The sequence below is a fragment of the Miscanthus floridulus genome, chromosome 11 (genome assembly GCF_019320115.1).
Source record: "Miscanthus floridulus cultivar M001 chromosome 11, ASM1932011v1, whole genome shotgun sequence".
NCBI lineage: Eukaryota > Viridiplantae > Streptophyta > Magnoliopsida > Poales > Poaceae > Miscanthus > Miscanthus floridulus.
The window spans coordinates 56,595,530-56,610,908 of NC_089590.1; the positions used below are offsets into that span (position 1 = coordinate 56,595,530).

Here is a 15,379-nt window from a genome sequence, read left to right on the forward strand (position 1 = left end):
CCCGGAAAAGAATACTAGGCTGATAAGCACCTTGAATCCAAATAGCTAGTTGATCAACCATTCTACATTGCCACTCCATTTTCATAGGAGGGAGCTCCAGGAAACCTTTCTTTCAAGCTCAAGTTGAGTTATTCCGACTATTATGAATTTGTCTCTGGAAAACTTGTTCCAGATAACCTAGTAATTCCGTCCACGAACATAGCTCTAGTTAACTAGGTAGAGTACTCCTTATATATAGACTATTTATCTCTTGCGGATCAAGCTGGTCTAGAACAAAGAGTTTTCAAGAGATGGTTCAAACTTCAAATTTCCATATCATCTCAGCTTCCCCTAAGAAGCTTCTAACTTATTCTCCTACTGTTCTTTTAGTTCCTGGTGGGTAATTTAATGGCTTGAGATGGTTGAGTTGAGACTTGAGAACTTCGGTGGATGCATTTCCACATGTTGATGCTAACAAATATAATGGCACAACACACCAACATCAACAGCAATTTCCTTCTGAAGAGTATGCACGCTACCGACAAACTTTATGTTTATAACTTATTGAACTGTCGGGATGTCGCACAAAAGAATTGAATTACTCGAACTAAATCGTTACAATGTGCGCAGACTCATCACGGATGCAGCACGGCTTGGCTACAGCAGGGGAAAAAAAAGCTGTACTTTGCTGTCACAGTTTGCTGAAATACAGTTTTCTGTAGGGCGTCAGAATATCAAAACAGGTTGCACAAAATAGCTAGTGTATCCCAGTCCTGAAAAGATTTCATGGAGCTCTATCAAATGGGCGCGTGTCATTGTAGCATATATCCCATACAGCTTCAATTGCATCTTTTGAAGCAGTCTCTGAGCAGTATGGGTTGTTTTTCAGAGACACCAGAGCCCGCCTTTTGACACAGTCCTTTAAGAAATAAACAGAAATGATACAGTAGATGAAATTCAATTAGGCAAAAAATACAATTAGAGGATATTAGTTGAAACTAAAAAAATGAACTCAAGAGAGCCATCGGAAGCACAAGAAAAATCTCAGTATCCTCAGATGCATTTTATATTTGGCAATAGTAACTGAGTATTTTATTGCTAACACACATAAATTAAATTTTGATAGTTCATACCCCCTCCATTACAAATTATAGTTCATTTTGTGTTTATCCTAAGTCAAATTTCTCTAACTTTGACCATGCTTTTAGAAAATATACTGGCATTTACGAGTTCAAATAAATTCTCTATCAAAATATATTGCATAAAGAATCTAATGAAACTCATCTGATATTCTAGATGTTTGAGTGTTTTTCTACAAACTTGGACAAAGTTAAAGAAGTTTGACTCAGAACAAAGCCAAAATTAACTATTGTGACAAAAGGGTACCACAGAAGCTAAAATGCAAGTTTTATAGGACGGCGATTAGACTTGCTATGTTGTATGGTGCAGAATGTTGACCTACGAAAAGACGACATGTTCAACAGATAAATGTCGCGGAAATGCGTATGTTGCGTTGGATTTGCGGTCATACAAGAAGGGATCGAGTTCGGAACGATGATATACATGATAGATTAGGAGTAGCATCAATTGAAGAAAAGCTTGTCCAACACCGGTTGAGATGGTTTGGACATGTCCAACAGAGACCTCCAGAGGCACCGGTGCATAGTAGAATCCTAAGCCAGAATAGTAACGTGAAGAGAGACAGAGGAAGACCGAAGTTGACTTGGGTAGAGGCAATAAAAGGAGACTTGAAAGGATGGAATATACCCAAAGACTTAGCCTTATATAGGAGTGCTTGGAAAACAACTATTCACATGCCTGAACCTTGATTGCTTCTGCTGGGTTTCAACTCTAGCCTACCCCAACTTGTTTGGACTTAAAGGCTTTGTTGTTGTTGTTGTTGTGGAGGAGGAAGCAAGTAGATATACAATTATGTTATGCGAGTAGAGAACAGAGAAAAAACAGCTAGGTAACAGAGGCGCATGTGGTTTGTACTTTGTAGCTCGAATATGAGTCACAAGGTTAGAAAAGAGACTTACTTGTTCATGACCCCTTATCTTCATGAAACCACGCAACAATTCACGTTTGTAATGGCAATCACCACTAAGGTGATTGGCTCGAATCTAAGAATGTGCAGGCATTAAAGCAAGCATAAGTTTTCATGCAACAATACATGACATTGTAAAAGGGGAGAGCTTTCTTGCCTCAGAGCAAGCATGGTGAGCACAATTCTTCCAGTCCAGATTTTTGGCAACACAGTCGTCATAAGCGTGTATCAGTTCATGAATAAGGACCTGGGTAATCTGATCTTGAAAAGCCATGTGATTGCAGCAAACTTTTATCTGGACACAATCATTGCAAAATTAAGCCTATTCTGCCATTAGTAGTCGACTAGGAAAATAGAGTACTAGATGACAAATGAATCAAAGCATTAAAGAATTCAGTGTTTTTTGACAAACACATAAGCACATAGTTATTACGATTTACGATATTACTGAGAAAAAAAGGTGCCATATCCACGTGAACCATGAGATTAGCTGATGTGTTGCAAGTAGGAGACCCATACATTCCACAGTAACTTTATGCTGTCCAAATACCCAAGTGTTCATCAAAGCAGTGTCCCAGGAACGAACAATAGCATAGAAATCTACACTGCCAACTTGTAGCCCCATCCAACACAAAAGGTGAAAGGGTCTTTAGTTTCTAACTATACGCAATAAGTTACCAATTGATATACAATGAACTACATCTACCTAAAGGGAACAGGCAATCAAGCTCATAAGCCAGTCCAACATACTTCATCACTAGCTCTGACACCCCTTTTTATTTTGAGAGGAGATATCACACTTTTGGCATATCACAGTTTCAGGTGCCCTGAGATGGCGAATCTTGAGCACTATGGTAGCCAATTCTGAGCCAAATTAGCATGTAGTAGTCATATCAAAAACAGCTAAAGGACTGTCATTTGCCAAATGAAGAATAGATCGTTCGTAGCATGTTGCACTGAATCATTCCTAACTGTGAGCAGACTGATAGGAGCACATTCCAAGCGGATTATACAGCAGCGCTATTGGTCAAGATAAGTTTCTAGCCTTCTACTTGCACCCTATCTACCAATGGGCAATGGCGACGATCCTTTGGAAGCCAAAAGATGGGGAAAGGGAAGCAAAGAAGAGCATACCCCATGCCCGCTGGCGTAGCCGCCGGCACTGGAGCAGGTTGCCGCCTGGATGAGGCGCGGCCACACCTGGCATCCGGCCTTCTCCATCCGCTCCCTCAGAAACCGCACCGTCGGATCTGCGCACCGGATTGACATGACAGCACGGGGTCAGCACACGGAAGAACCAGGAGCGGGCGGCCGTGGTGGTGCCGGGCGCGTACTTTTGAGCGCGGAGCGGATGCCCTCGACGCATTCTTCGTGCGGCATGGCGCGGAGGGAGGCGCGCTTCGGCTCGGAGGACTCGGCCCCCACGCGGACGCCCGCCGCGGCGCCGCTGCCGCTGCCGCCGTTCCCCTCCGCCATTTTCTGTCCCCGTGCCCCTCCCCTCCGCCGGCGGCTGCGTCGAGGGGTTTAATTAGGTTTAGCCGTCGGCCCGTCGCCGCCTTGGTTGGGAGTTGGTTTAGGCCAGTCGGCTTCGCGATTCGTCACGCGGCGCAGGGCTTCATGGGCCGGGAAGTGGTTGGGCCGAAAACTTAGCGGAATACAATGGACTGCCACAGGCCCCTGCAACTTGCAACACAGGATGATATAGACGTTGCAGTTGGAAAAAGTCTACGTTACATCTCTCAACTTTTGCGAAAGTCTGTTTTTCCTTTCTGAACTCTAAAACCAGGTAAACCACCTTCTGAACTTTTAAAACCATTCGTTTTACCTCCCTGACCGGTTATAAGCGCTTTTCAAAGGCGGTTTTGTCTTTTTTCTTTTTTATTTATTTCGATTGAATATTTGAAAAATCATAGTAAATCACAGAAAAATTATAAAATAGAAAATCCAATTTTGTTAGACTCCACATGAGTAGATCTACACAGTGAACATGTAATATGGTATGCTTTAGTACACATTTTTGTTATGGCTTTAGATCTATGTTTTTCTGTAATTAATTTATAGCTGTAGTTTCTACTGTCTAAATGTGGTGAAATTTTTATGGTAGGCTAACTATTGTATACTTGAATTGTAGTAAAAAATTCATACTCATTGGATCATGTATAACTTAGTTATAAAATAAATCTATAACTAAGTTATACATGATCCAATGAGTATGAAATTTTTACTACGGTTCAAATATACAATAATTAGCCCATCAAAAAAGTTCTTCATAATTGGACCATAGATACTGCAGCTATGAATTAATTATAGAAAAACATAGATCTAAAGCTATAGCAAAAAAAGTATACTAAAGCATACCATATTATATGGTCACTGTGTAGATCTAATCATGTAAAGTCTAACGAAATTGGATTTTCTATTTTATGATTTTTCTGTGATTTACCATGATTTTACAAATATCCAGCAGAAATAAATAAAAAAGACAAAGACAAAACCGCCTTTGAAAACCGCTTATAACCGGTCAGGGAGGTAAAACGAACGGTTTTAAAAGTTCAAGAGGTGGTTTATCCGGTTTTAGAGTTTAGAGAGGAAAAGCAGACTTTCGCAAAAGTTAAGGATGTAACGTGAACTTTCTCTGTTGCGGTTTGATCAGGCAGCAAAGCAATTTCTTTTTTTTTCTTCCTAAAAAACAACGAGATTAGGAGAACGAAGAGGCACCGCGCCAAGCTGCGTTTGCATGTGTGCGTTTTTTTCTTTTTTGGCTAGCAACCTCGTGAAAGGATCGGTTGGAAAAGGTGATGAGGAAGCAGCTTGCACTTGTTTTTGCGAACGCCGATCGATGCACGAGGCACGGAGCAGCCAGGCAGGCGGGGACGAGGGAGCCATGGATGACAAGCCGCACCGGGACAAATAAACCTATCGGGCGGGGCACCGGCGTAGCAGCAGCACTTTTGTTTATCTGCGTCTTCTGCCGCGCCGATCTGGAACACCGGAAACGGGCGGCGTGTGCGCCAGTGCCACGCACGATGGGCGCATGCATGCACGTGGCGCCAAACAGACGCGAATCCGGCCCTTCTCGTCGTCGTCGTTCAAGAATCCAAGGGAGGCCGTGCAAGAGCTGCATGCTCAAGGCCACCGGTTTCCGGTGACGCCAGTGAGGCGCACGAGACTCTCTACTCTCTCTACACTCTACAGTACAACGTGTAGTCTTGTCTAGTTGTCTGATCGATCCTCGCTTAAGCTGTAGATCATCCGCTGAGTGTCCCGGCCCAAAGCAAGTTTTTTTTCTAGATACATTTTTTTTTTGCGTGGACCACGTACGCGTCGCAGCCCTTGCAGCACGCACGACGATGGGAGAACATCAAGGACATGCAGCGTAGCCATGGCCTGTTGGGGCATAAAATTCGCGCTGGGTTTTTATCAGAGTGGCAGCAGGAAACTTAATTTCAGCATTTTCAGTTCAGGACTTCAGGTTACCACACCCGAACCTGATCCACCGCATGCTGCTGCGTACTCTTATAGTGGTCCTATGTAGAGCTTGCACGTACCGCACCTGCTACGAGCGGTGAAATGAACTGAAGCTTCACATCTTCTGAGATGATCATCCATATGCATGCATGTTGTACAGCAAGAAGAGAAACACCGCTACAACAAAGAGCAGTGTACTACTGATGAGTGATGAGTACACACACCGAGTAGTAGTACCGATCGCCACTCGCAGGCTTGGAGCTGAGAATCTTTTGGGAGCGAGGCTTTCGGCACGTGCCCAGGACCCAATCATCGATGCTCTCTACAGGGCACAGGCGGCGGCGGCAGCAGCAGCAGCCGGCATCAGTGATTGCATGTGGGAGTACAGTACAGTAGTACGTTTAGGCTCTCCCCTTCGATCCATCGCTTAAAACTGTGTTAAGCGCTCGTCTTAGAGAGCAAAGTAAAAGAAAGCTGGCCATGGTTAATGATGGCGCATCATGGCTGGAAGACCACGGATGTCTCCTGCACTCAGCGGTGCACTCCTGCTAAAACTACTGCAATGTCAAGAGGCCATAGTATATCACAGCAGCTACTCGTCTAGCTCATCTATGCCCTGTTCAGGCAAGTGTTTAGTTTTCGGGCTAGGCGTCGTGTAGAGTCTGTAGACCCTAAGTTCTGCTACTACTACACAGGGCTTAGTACCGGTACAAAACCTAGAAGAACCAGCAAGCACACACTCCCTCCATACTCAAAAATAAAGTTGTCTTGGACAGCAATACGGTCTCCAAAGCATAATTTTGACTACTTATTTTTATAAAGATATTTATCAAAAAGTGATATATGTAAATTTTTGTGAAAGTATTTTTCACGACAAATCTATACATATGGTTTTCATATTTCCAAACTTAACAACTTAAAAGTTATTCGTGATTTATATTCTCAATATTTGACCCAAGCCTTGTCCAAAACGACTTCATTTTTTAAGTACGGAGGGAATATGCATGAAGACAGGGAGCAGAGATTTGATTGCACATGTCGAAGGTTACCGTAGGGAGTAGCTTCTAGTAATCATAATCAGGCCTTTTTAGCTAACAAATGATACACAAACGACGACCGATCGAACAAGACGTACGTAGGAGTACGTGTATAGAGCCGGTGCGTGCATGGAGGATCAGAGACCATTTGATTTCCAGCCACACACCGCAATGCCACAGCGGTGGCAAGCTTATTACGTGGTTGAGGCAGCCATAGAATCTTGCAATAATGGAAAACTCGCCATGAAGTGTGGCGCTGGCCCTAGAAAACTATGCCTCAGGTGCGGCGCCGAAAAACTCTACGCCACACCATGCCGCACTTTAGGCGTGCCCAACAGTGGCCGGCATCCAAACACTCTCTGAATAAAAGGAAATGATAATAGCACGGACTATGGATTACGTTGTTCATACACAAGATATATTTCTAAATGATGTGTCTTCCCTCCAACTTTCCATACACAAGACAAACGACTTAATTAATTCCACCTGGGCCACAGGAAATGAAAAGTCCCGACATGTTTTGTACAAAAGTATAACTATAAATTTGATGCAAGTCAATTTATTTTTAAGTTTAACTAAATTTATAAAAAATATCATATTTATATCAAAACATATATGCTACAAAAATATATTTTGTGGCCAATTCAATATCAGTACTGGTTCGATGTTACTATAATACTATTAATATTTTTTTTTATAGACAGGGTTAAAATTAAAAAAGCTAAAATTACGCTGTTTTTTTTTTAAAAAAAAATTGGCCGGAGGAATAACAGAGAAGAACGTTCATTCCGGTCAAAGGGTGGGCACCATGTGTTTGCGCGACGCAAGGCTGGATTTCGATTGGACGTGCGATGATTCAAAAAGTTTCCTAAAAAATACTACAGTAGTTATTACATCGAATCTTACGATACGTGTATAAAATATTAAATGTAGACGAAAAAAAACTAATTGCACAGTTTGGTTGAAAATCACGAGACGAACGTTTTAAGCTTAATTAGTAATAATTAAACATTAATTACCAAATAAAAATAAAAATACTACAATAGCTAAATTCTTAAATTTCGCGAACTAACACATGGCCTCTCCGTAGTGCACGGCGCAACTGGAGGCATGCAGCAGAGATGCTTTCCCCTATTGCATAGCCTTTCACGTTCTGTAACGGTAGGGGTAGTACTCCGTACAGTAGGTTTCTGGCGATGATACCCATTGGCATGCTCCTCGCACATCGTCAGACGCGCATGGCACACATCCAAAGAAAATTTTCTCTCTCTTTCGTCCTTCTCGAAGAAAATTTCCTGCTAGTATTTCACGGCACGTCTTTTTTGCGTTTCTGGGACATTGGGCATAGGCATTGACATGACGCGAACGTGTGTGTGTTTTTTTCTTTCCATTTTGTCATCCTGTCTTTTCATGCCATTCAAGGCGCTATTTGTTGGAATTCCTTGACTCTCATATTTGCAGTTCAAACCCTACAATAAAAGATATTTATTTGAGGAAGCGGACAAGGAATTCTTTTTTTTTGAGATGATGAGATGGAGGTCTGTTGAACTAGTTTGAGGGCCTTGATCGACAAAAGTAAGTTATTAGGACTTAAAGAAGAGATCTCATGTATTATTTTTCATTTTTAGCCCCTTGACATCTTAATCCAGGCCTCGAGAGGTATAAATTTTTGAAGAGATGGTTTACTGGTTTAGAAGGGGCAGAGGCTTTATGCAATTATGCTCCGAATAGCAATAATGGGGGCTCGAGCGAGGTCATCACGTCCAATGCACTTGTTCGAAGCATGAAACGGTAGAGTAATAACTAAATTTTCAAAAACACATATTAACATCTTTTATATGTTAGTGTATTTTTCTATAAATTTGGTCAAAAATAGATAAGTCTGACTTTGGACAAAACAAAAGTGAACTATAATTTGGTCCCAATGTTTGCAGTCATTAGAAAAGAGAGGAAAAGGAGTATACATAGTTTGTGGTGCAGTAGTATATATATGTTCTGTACCAAGTCTCCAAGAGCTATCTATACAAAATATTTTACTTAGCAACAAAATTGTCATTGTTGTTGCTGTCGTAACTTTTTCTCTCTATACAGTGTCTATGAGGATTTTCCTGCTTTTTAAGATAACAGGTAGCTTTCCTGCTGATTCGTTACAAAAAAAAGTGTCAGAGAAAGTAGTGATGTACTTCCTCCAATCAAGGTCACCTACGAAAAACGATCTGAAGTTGGTTCATTTGTCCTACACCGTGCGCTTCTTGTGCTACAGCACAAAAACCGGACTTAAAGAGGACCCTTGTGTAATTTCAAGCAAAACGGAGGTGCCGTGTGCACGTGAAAGGCTCACTTCTTCGTTCCTCTCTCCTCTGGTTCGGAGACAGCCACCGCAACGAACAAAAAGCCTAGCGGCCTTTCCCTCACTCACACACACCCTCTCTGCTGCGCACGGCCGGCACCACCCTCCGGCCTCTGGCAAAACTACAGAAACGCCATCGCTACGGCACGATCGCCGAGACTGCAGCGGCCCCACCGCCCAGGACTGTGGGGTGTGCTGCCGCTGCACCCGTCGCCATGACCACTGGTCCACTGCACTTGTTTAATCACCCCCAAACCTGCCCTTTTCCGTGCCGTTCTGCCACTGAGCACATGGCCACACCCAAGCTGCCGCTGGCTGGTGCTGCTCACACTCCCCGCTCTCCTCCCCCCTCCAGGCTCCAGCCGCGCGAGCTCAGCTGAGTGAGGTGAGGTGGTGAGATGCTGGGCCGACCGGCTGATTAGCAAGCTGACTGTACCCGCCGCTACCATTACCACGCTGCACCGTACCAGAGCAGGCCTCACGCGGCGCTGTCCCGACCCCGTCGAGGCAAAAGCCCTGGCCGTTCCCTGGGCCCGTGCCGCCGCCGCCGCCGCCTCCTCCGGGTTTCCTTCTGGTGAGAAGGCGTCCTCCATTGTTCCTCGCGCATTCATCGCTTTAATCCCGACGGGTTCCCTTCCCCTCCGTTCCGGACGGGGTCTCCTGCCTCCCTCGCCGCGCGTCTCGTTGTTTGCTTGCCCCGTCGCTGGATCTCGTGGTTCTTTTGCAATGCCGCGGCACTGATTTGTAATTTTGTGGGGTTTTTGAACTGTGTTTCTGATCCGTGTTCTTGCGAGGAGCTAAACGACAAGGAATGCACCGGTCGCTGCATCTCTATGCGGTAGCAGGAAGAGGGCCATTGCTGGTTGGGAGATGGGGGAGATGGGCCCAAAGATTTTTGCAATCTTCAGTGATTTCATTTGAGGTTCTGAGAGGGGTTCTTCGCTGTCCTTTGAGTAGTTTTTATTTGGATTTTTTTTTGGTTTGCTGTGCCAATGTGCCATGTCATATTTCTACGAGAGGTTGGTGGTGATTGGTACTTGCAATTGTGCAAATCTCTTCTACTTTTAAGTGCAGGCTACTGGGGGTCTGGGGCTGAGGCTAGGGGCAGGATTTGACTTTTTGATTGTTTTCTCCACACTTGCTGTTTGTTTTTTCCTAGGAGCCCCACGTTCGTTAGAAAAGGAGAGAACGTGTGGATTATCTGCACTGTTTTACCTTTCATTTCGGTTAGAAAAGGGAGAAGTGACGCCTCATTCTTGATTCCTTTGTACAGCAAAAATGAGGCATTTCATTTTTACTGCCTTGATCTGTGCTTATTGAATGATTCTGGGACCTCGAGATTTCATACTTCGTTTCTATGGGCCTGTTCCAGTATACAAAATAAATGCTCCAATACTGCACTAAGATAGCCTTAAACATTACTTCTTTTTTAAAAATCTGCTCCTCCTCTTTTATGCTTATATATCTGTCTCAAGTTCTGGCCTGGATTTAATATATACTGGAGATACGGAACATGCAGCATTTTCTGTTTGAGCTCAAAAGCCATGCAAATGATTCACTTTAGTACCGTTTTATCAGACTTGATGATGTGTCCAGCTACGATCTTGACCTGATCTCTCATCTGAGTTGAAGCTCCTTGTTGGCTGTACAAGGGGAGAATCAGGGCATGTACGGAAACCTGTGTTCTTATGGTTCTTTTGTCTGATCTTCTGCAGTGACTTTGCTACAATGGGTCATGTCCTAATCAAAAGAAGGACCACATTTCCATGTCAACATTGAAGATACTATCTTTCATTATTGCTGGGTAAGTTGGAACGGAGAAGTGCATATTCAAGATGATGGACATGAGGCGTCACTCTGTGTCTGTGGATGTCCCACTGTCAAGAACCTTGGTGCAGCTCAAGCGAGTGAGATCGCTGCGGGATCCAGCGACAAACTCGATGAGCAAGTACGCATCTCCTTCTGATCACATGATCTGGGAGACTGCTTCTAGCAATGGGGTGACTCTGGAGCTTGGCAGGTCAGCGCATCATCACCTGGTTGAAGAAGACGAAGATGTGGGAGCTGAGCCTACAATGGGGTCAGAGCGGAGTTTTCGGGGACCAAATGCAAGGACTGCATCATATAGGAAATCTTCTGCTGTCAGGATCAGAGGCTTGAACCCACCGAGAAACAAGCAGGTTCATCGTGTCCGCCAAGATGGTCACCGCAAGTCATTGGATTCTAACCACTCAAATCATAGTTCTATCCGTCAGTTGTCAAACAATATGGTCAACAATGTGGATGCAGATAAGGAAGAGGAGGAAGTGAATTCTTATGAAAGACCAAAATTTGCAATGCCAGATAAGGCTGATGAAGAAGTGAAAATGCCAGACTACTCCAAATTCAGGAGCAAGTCTTCTGCTGCAATGAGCCGTGTTGGGAGCCCCTGTATGTCAGCCAGTGAGGTACGCTCCGTTGGGTCAAGAAGAAGCACTTTAGGGCATGGAACTGAGGATACACGATTGAGGTCAAATGATGTCGTGGGATCGAATTTTAGTGGCTGTGGTATAAGCTACTGCTGGTCAGGAGCGTCAAAGTACCGAGAACTTTATTCTGATAGTGATGGTCCAGATCAACCTCTCTTGTCTACAGATGGGACTGAGGCAGCATTCCAAGGCAATGTACCATACACTGAGACACCGAGGTGTTTAAGCCAGAAATTCCGCCCTCGTTCTTTCAGTGAATTGATTGGCCTAAATGTTGTTGCCCAGTCCCTCTTATATTCCTCTTGCAAAGGAAAAGTTGCTCCAATGTACTTGTTTCATGGCCCCCGGGGTACAGGCAAGACATCCACGGCAAGGATTTTTGCCGCGGCACTAAATTGTGTATCTCTTGAAGAGCAAAGGCCATGTGGGTTCTGTAAAGAGTGTGTCATTCTTTTCTCTGGGAAGAGTAGAGATGTGAAAGAACTTGATGCGGCGAAAATGGATCGTTTAGGTCGAGTAAAGGCACTTCTCAAGAGCGCATCTCTCGTTCCATATTCTTCGCGCTTCAAGGTTTTCATAATAGATGAATGCCATCTCTTGCAAGAAGATGCATGGTCATCAATACTGAAGAGTCTTGACGAGCCATACCGGCATACAGTATACATTATGATTACTTCTGACATAGAAAGCCTGCCTCGCACTTCCATCACACATTGCCAGAAGTTCCATTTTCCGAAGATAAAGGTGGCGGATATTGTCTACAGGTTGGAGAAAATCTGTATAGAAGAAGGATTGGAATTTGACCATGATGGGTTGTACTTCATTGCTGCAAAGTCTAATGGTTCTCTTAGAGATTCAGAAATAATGCTTGATCAACTCAGTTTGCTTGGGAAGAAGATCACAATTTCTCTTGTGCATGAACTTGTGAGTTATCTACTGTCATCTGTCATGCTCTAAGTAGTATATCATAAAGTCAGTATTGTCATGTTTATATATCTGTTATTTGCAGGTAGGATCTGTGTCTGATGACGAGTTGATTGAATTGCTTGACCTAGCATTGTCATCCGACACAACCAATACTGTAAGACGAGCTCGAGAACTTATGGGGTCAGCAATTGATCCTCTGCAGCTGGTGTCTCAGTTGGCCAACCTTATTATGGACATTCTCTCAGGGCGATGTCAATCTGCACTTACTGAAGTCAGCAAAAGTTTCTTGGGTAGATATGCATGTACGTGTCCTTTCCTTGCCATGTTTCTTTCTTATTTGCCACATGAGCATTCTCCTATTGTTCAAAATTGCGTGCTAATATTTCAAGATGCTTGAATTGAACCAACTACAGGATCATACATATATTGTTGGAAAATTGTCATGATCTTTCTTTTATCTTGATTTTTGAAACTGTGTCTATCTACATCCCTGTTTGTTCCACAAAGGTTTTCGTCTCAAGTCTGGTCTTTTTTGTCACGATTATGCAGTATCAGAGGTTGGAATAAAGAAATTAAGACATGCACTGAAGATACTATCAGAAACTGAAAAACAATTGAGGACATCAAGGAATCAGGCTACTTGGGTTACAGTTGCGCTTTTGCAGTTTAGCACCAATGAACCTAACCTTGCTGCTGAACCTAATGATATGCATGCACATTCAGTAACTGGATATACAGGTAAACATACTAATTCGCAGTATCCCATGTATTTCCGATTTCCATACAGAATGGAATGATAACCATTTTTGATATCCCATTGTGTAGATGACTGGGTTTCCAAGGTGCACTCAAGTGCCAATTTTTGTCAGGCATGTAACAGCAGCAAGTCCAACTGTTCTGAGAGACACTGTAGGCGGCTTAAGCTTGAGAACATATGGAGGAGAGCCATTGGAAAGTGTCGATCAAGGTCAGCCAAAAGTTTCCTCAGGAAAGAAGGCTTCTTATCATCGGTTCACGTTACTGAAGGTATAAACAAACGTGCCATCTCAATTGAATTTTAATTTTCATATATGGATTGTGCTGAAAATGATACACTATGTACAAATTCTCAGAGCTGGCCATAGCAGAAGTTGGTTTTCGACACCCAGATCACCTATCAAGAGCAGAGAAAATGCAAAGCCTAATAGAATGCTCTTTACAACATGTTCTTGGGTGCAATGTGGAGATCAGATTCAAACTTGTACAGTGTCCAGTGAGAAAAGATGCTAGGTTGAAGAGACAGTCGTTCAGTTTTCTCAACTGCTCTGGCCGGAAGCAAGAGCTGTCAGATTCAGTTGTGACTGATGAAGATGAAGCTGTGAGGCCAGGAGCAAGGGAGACACCACTTAAAGGCTACACCTCTAGTCAACAGGAATCACCATATACCATGCAACGTGTTGATTCAAAACCAACAGTCCATGGTTGTGAGGATGATGCTCGGAGTACCTTGACATCAAACAGATCCATGACAGATGACCTGACAAGGACATGCAGGTCGGAGGCTAACTACTCAAAGGGTGTAAGTGAGCAGGGCCACTTTGATAGCATCCAGGAGCCTGACCTACAGCCGAATTGCTTCTCACGAACACTCAAGCTTCAAAAGAAGCTATTGTCTTCTGGCGCAGCACACACAATCTGTTTGAGGATCCAGCCACATAACAAGATGGACTTCCTTCCTAAGAAAGAATTCGATACATACTTCTGTGCGTACGAACCTTATGAGCAGTGTTCAAGATCAAATTCAAGAGCTACTTACAGTTCAAGAGATGATGACTTGTAAGCAGTCTGAACTTGGCACTATTCCACTGTACTTTGATTGATAGCCTCGATTATTGCTTCTTCACAGGCAACTATTTAGCCATACAATCTCATGCAACGATATATTCAGTTACATTACTGCGACGTGACAAACGAGTGCTGAACTATCTTGTTTCTTCTACAGGTGGAGCAAGAATTCACGCTTTGGTTCTAATCTACTCTGCTGGAGGGCCCCAAAACAATCCATGTAACAGAGGTACATTACTCTGTATTTTTCACATTACTTGGTCGGAATAGCCATGTAGATTCAATGTTTTGGCCTGCTCGGTTGCTATTTGCTAGTGTTCACGTGACATGTTGACCCCAGTTCTGCCAGAGCATCCCCCACACCAGCAAGTTGCTTTCTTACAAGCGTAACTGCAACAACCAGCACAGCCCTGTTCGTTTGGGCTGGTTTGGCTTATAAGCTATGGCTGAAAGTACTGTTGGTTGGTTTGGTGTGAGAGAAAAATACTGTTCGTTGGCTGATAATCCATGGCTTATAAGCCAAATACCAGGCTGACATGCTGAAATACAGTGTCAAATCATTCAGCTTACCTTTTGCATCTCTCTGAATTTGCAGGAAGGGAAGAGCATGCTAGATGGAAGACAGCAATTCTGCTATGACATTTACCAATTTTGCCTGAAGCTGGAGACATGGACACCACCTGCGGGGACAATTTTTGAAGGAAAGTCCAGGAGGGGTCTGTGTTATTCTTGTTCTTGGTAGGCAGCTGAGAAACTATTTAGTGATATTTTCTTGGAAATGCAGGTCCTTTATAATGCTACTAGTGGGCAGTTGTACAGCGCGCCAATGATGAAACCCTGTGTATACTGAATAGTTCTGTTATTCTGAATTTTGCAGGACGATTTGAAGCTCTCCCATTTATATCATCTTTTTGTTAGCTGAATGATTAACATCGTCTACACTCCTCACGACTCATAGATTGATCTTCCTTTCAATCAAAAGATAAATCGATCAGCATTTGAGTCGCATTTGGCTCGTGCGCAGAAGCATCAGCGTCAGCATGTGAAGTTTGTTTCAGCGCAACCGGTTGCATTTACCAGAGAATGACCATCGCAATCCAACACAAACTGAAACCAACCAGAAGCCATGGCTGTCCAATGTTCAGAAAAGAAGCCACCACGAAACCTAATAGTCCATCCAGAATCTAAGTCGAGCTAAAATGTTTGTAAATGAATGTTTATACACCAGCAGCTACCATGGGGCATGGGAGATGGTTGAGGTCGATGCTGGTGAAAGAAA

General features: G+C 43.5%; 2 protein-coding genes across 2 annotated transcripts; one reads left to right on the forward strand and one right to left on the reverse strand.

The window, feature by feature from the left end:
• Nucleotides 1–515: 515 nt before the first annotated feature.
• On the reverse strand, nucleotides 516–3,560 carry LOC136493746 (mitochondrial inner membrane protease ATP23-like). The gene is made up of 5 exons (XM_066489891.1): nucleotides 3,361–3,560; nucleotides 3,161–3,276; nucleotides 2,184–2,321; nucleotides 2,019–2,102; nucleotides 516–898 (listed from the first exon to the last, which is right to left on the reverse strand). Exons 1-5 carry the CDS (start codon nucleotides 3,500–3,502, stop codon nucleotides 764–766), a joined length of 615 nt encoding a protein of 204 aa, XP_066345988.1. The 5' UTR covers nucleotides 3,503–3,560; the 3' UTR covers nucleotides 516–763.
• A 5,614-nt stretch (nucleotides 3,561–9,174) lies between these two features.
• Nucleotides 9,175–15,008, forward strand: LOC136493408 (protein STICHEL-like 2). Its single transcript, XM_066489491.1, has 8 exons — nucleotides 9,175–9,455; nucleotides 10,597–12,273; nucleotides 12,359–12,578; nucleotides 12,826–13,014; nucleotides 13,102–13,302; nucleotides 13,389–14,091; nucleotides 14,258–14,329; nucleotides 14,696–15,008. The coding sequence occupies exons 2-7, from the start codon at nucleotides 10,717–10,719 to the stop codon at nucleotides 14,322–14,324; spliced, it is 2,937 nt and encodes a 978-aa protein (XP_066345588.1). The 5' UTR covers nucleotides 9,175–9,455; nucleotides 10,597–10,716; the 3' UTR covers nucleotides 14,325–14,329; nucleotides 14,696–15,008.
• Nucleotides 15,009–15,379: the final 371 nt, after the last annotated feature.

What these genes read in the sequence shown, in the direction of transcription:
- LOC136493746 (XM_066489891.1), bottom strand. Translation starts at nt 3,502, where the DNA reads ATGGCGGAGGGGAACGGCGGCAGCGGCAGCGGCGCCGCGGCGGGCGTC. An exon ending in CTCACCATGCTTGCTCTGAG is followed by an intron (nt 2,103 to 2,183) that starts GCAAGAAAGCTC and finishes GCACATTCTTAG; the next exon opens with ATTCGAGCCAATCACCTTAG. An exon ending in AGATAAGGGGTCATGAACAA is followed by an intron (nt 899 to 2,018) that starts GTAAGTCTCTTT and finishes TATTTCTTAAAG; the next exon opens with GACTGTGTCAAAAGGCGGGC.
- LOC136493408 (XM_066489491.1), top strand. Translation starts at nt 10,717, where the DNA reads ATGATGGACATGAGGCGTCACTCTGTGTCTGTGGATGTCCCACTGTCA. An exon ending in TTTCTCTTGTGCATGAACTT is followed by an intron (nt 12,274 to 12,358) that starts GTGAGTTATCTA and finishes TGTTATTTGCAG; the next exon opens with GTAGGATCTGTGTCTGATGA. An exon ending in TTTCTTGGGTAGATATGCAT is followed by an intron (nt 12,579 to 12,825) that starts GTACGTGTCCTT and finishes ACGATTATGCAG; the next exon opens with TATCAGAGGTTGGAATAAAG.